The sequence below is a fragment of the Eimeria tenella genome, genomic scaffold (assembly GCF_000499545.2).
Source record: "Eimeria tenella Houghton genomic scaffold, Eth_scaff1619, whole genome shotgun sequence".
In the NCBI taxonomy this organism is placed as follows: Eukaryota; Apicomplexa; class Conoidasida; order Eucoccidiorida; family Eimeriidae; genus Eimeria; species Eimeria tenella.
Window position 1 is genome coordinate 107 of NW_013544084.1, and position 2,131 is coordinate 2,237.

Below are 2,131 nucleotides of genomic sequence, written 5' to 3' on the forward strand. Positions count from 1 at the left end.
GACTTGCAAACTGGAGATTGCGTGCACATTTCCCCAAAGTATCTTTTGTTTTCAATTATTTTGAATTAATTTTGAATTATATTCCGAATTTCGGGGCTTTTATTTGCAAATCTGCTCACTTCTTCAGCTTCCGCCGCCTGGCGCTGCGCCGTTTCGTACCTGATGGCCAAATTCAACTTCTGCACAAGTGAAACTTGAACACAGAGCTGACCGCTTCATTTCCTGCTGCATTTCGAAACTCAGTTTGGAATATTCTCTTTCCAACCTCTCGTTGTCCTTCAGTCCTTCATAATTGAGTTGTTTCCGCGCTCGTTTCCGCAGCTGCAGTTCAACTCTGCACACAGCCTCCAGATCTGAATCCGGCAAGTCAAAAGGCATTTCAAAGCTGCAGCAGCAGCAAATCGAAACCTCCTGAGCTTATTTATGCGCTTACGGGCCTGCAGAACTTCTGTTGATTTATTTTCTTGAATCAATTCTCCAATTTTTGCAGCACTTTCCGCCAGATCAGCTGCCGCGGCCAGCGAGCGAAAGCGGCTTTCCTCGCGGCCCAGCAGGCGCTTCAGCTGGGCCACAGAGCCCAGCCCAGCGGCACTCGTAAGCGAGTCCACTATTTGGACAGAGTCTCTGGCGCTTTCATTCATTTTAAAATTTTTAACTTTTAATTTCTACTTTGCAATAAAACGAAAGTGTGCACTGACAGCGCTGGCTCTGTTCTTATTGCCCCGCCCAGGTGTCTGCAAACGTGAACTGCAGATCCTGAATGGCTCGCGAACTGCTGCTGCTGCTGCTTCTCTACTTCTCCTCTTCTTCGCTTTCTATTCATTCAAAAGAGTTTTTAAATTCGGCTTTTTCGCCGCAGTAAATCTGCGTTTCAAATGAAAGAAACTCCTGCACGATGGCCTTCGTCTAGATCCGCACGCAGAGCTGGATCCGCCACTTGCTGATTCCCAGGACGACTCTCCCGGCTGCAGCTCCTTCAGAAATAAATATTTTAAATTTAAAGTTCAAAAATATATTTCCGAGGAAAGCAGCTCCATTTGCATGCCGCTAATGGCTGAAACACGAAAATGCGAAATCCGCCCGCTAGGCTTGCTGCTCTTTCCACAGCAGCACAAGAGTGCAGCTGAGCAGCATTAAAGTGCGCAGCTGCATGCAGCACCTGGGCGCGACTGCGCCTCCTCAGCTGCTGCTGCTGCTGCTGCTGCAGAGGCGTGGACCAGTGGTCCATGACCAGTGGTCCGCTACCACTTGAGGTCGGAAACAGCCACTGTGGGGCCCCGCTTGCCCCCCTTCTTCGCACTGAAGCTGCAGCGCAGCAAAAGCGTGACTCTGGGGGCGAGCCAGAAGCGCAGGGGCAGCGCAGCAGCTGTGTCTGTGCACAGCAGCTGCTGCGCGGCCTCCAGGGCCTGCTGCTGCTGCAGCAAGCCTTCGAACTGGCCCAGTGCTGCTGCTGCTGCTTCCCCCCCCTCCGCCCCGTAGCAGCAGCCAAACAAGTACAAATATGCTGGCAGCACCAGCGGGTGTTCAAAAGGCTGCAGCAAAGGGAACTCTGCATGCAGCAGCCGCGTCAGACTCGTCAGCGGCTCCCGGTTCTTCCCGATTATCTTCGGCCCCCCCCCTGCTGCTGCTGCTGCTGCTGCTGCTGCTGTCTGCTGCGGCGGGGCTGCTTCACTTAATTCTCTCTCGCAGCTAATTGACTGCCCCCCCCCGTTGAGGCAGCCCCCCGGGCATGCGGCGATTTCGACTAAGTGGGGCACTACGGAGCCAATGGCTTCGGGCTCAATCAAGCTGCTGCTGCTGCTGCTGCTGCTGCTGCTGCTGCTGCTGTCGGGGGGCAGCAGCTGCCGCAGCTGCTGCGCCACGTTTTGAATGTTGCGGAAGCCGTAGGCAAAAGCACCCCGCAGCAGCGCCGGGCTGGAGTCGCTCCAGAGCCCGCGGCGGCGGCCCCTGCTGCTGCTGGCGGGGCCTGTGCTTCCCGCTGCTGCTGCTGCTGCTGCTGCTGCTGCTGGGGCCTGCTGCGCGGGGAAGAGGGCCAGCGACTGCAGCTCCTCGTTGGGCCCTCTTACAAATTCAAAAGCTGCTGCTGAGAGCTGCTGCCCGAAGAAGCCCCGGGCAATTTGCGTAAACAAAA

The 2,131-nt window shown here is 55.4% G+C and overlaps 2 protein-coding genes across 2 annotated transcripts; both read right to left on the reverse strand.

The window, feature by feature from the left end:
- Positions 1-278: 278 nt before the first annotated feature.
- On the reverse strand, positions 279-641 carry ETH_00008200 (uncharacterized protein; the record flags this gene model as incomplete). The annotated part of the gene is made up of 1 exon (XM_013379233.1): positions 279-641. One exon carries the CDS (start codon positions 639-641, stop codon positions 279-281), a length of 363 nt encoding a protein of 120 aa, XP_013234687.1.
- A 600-nt stretch (positions 642-1,241) lies between these two features.
- On the reverse strand, positions 1,242-2,048 carry ETH_00008205 (uncharacterized protein; the record flags this gene model as incomplete). Its single annotated transcript, XM_013379234.1, has 1 exon — positions 1,242-2,048. A coding segment is annotated over one exon (807 nt), but the record flags the coding sequence as incomplete, so codon positions are not given.
- Positions 2,049-2,131: the final 83 nt, after the last annotated feature.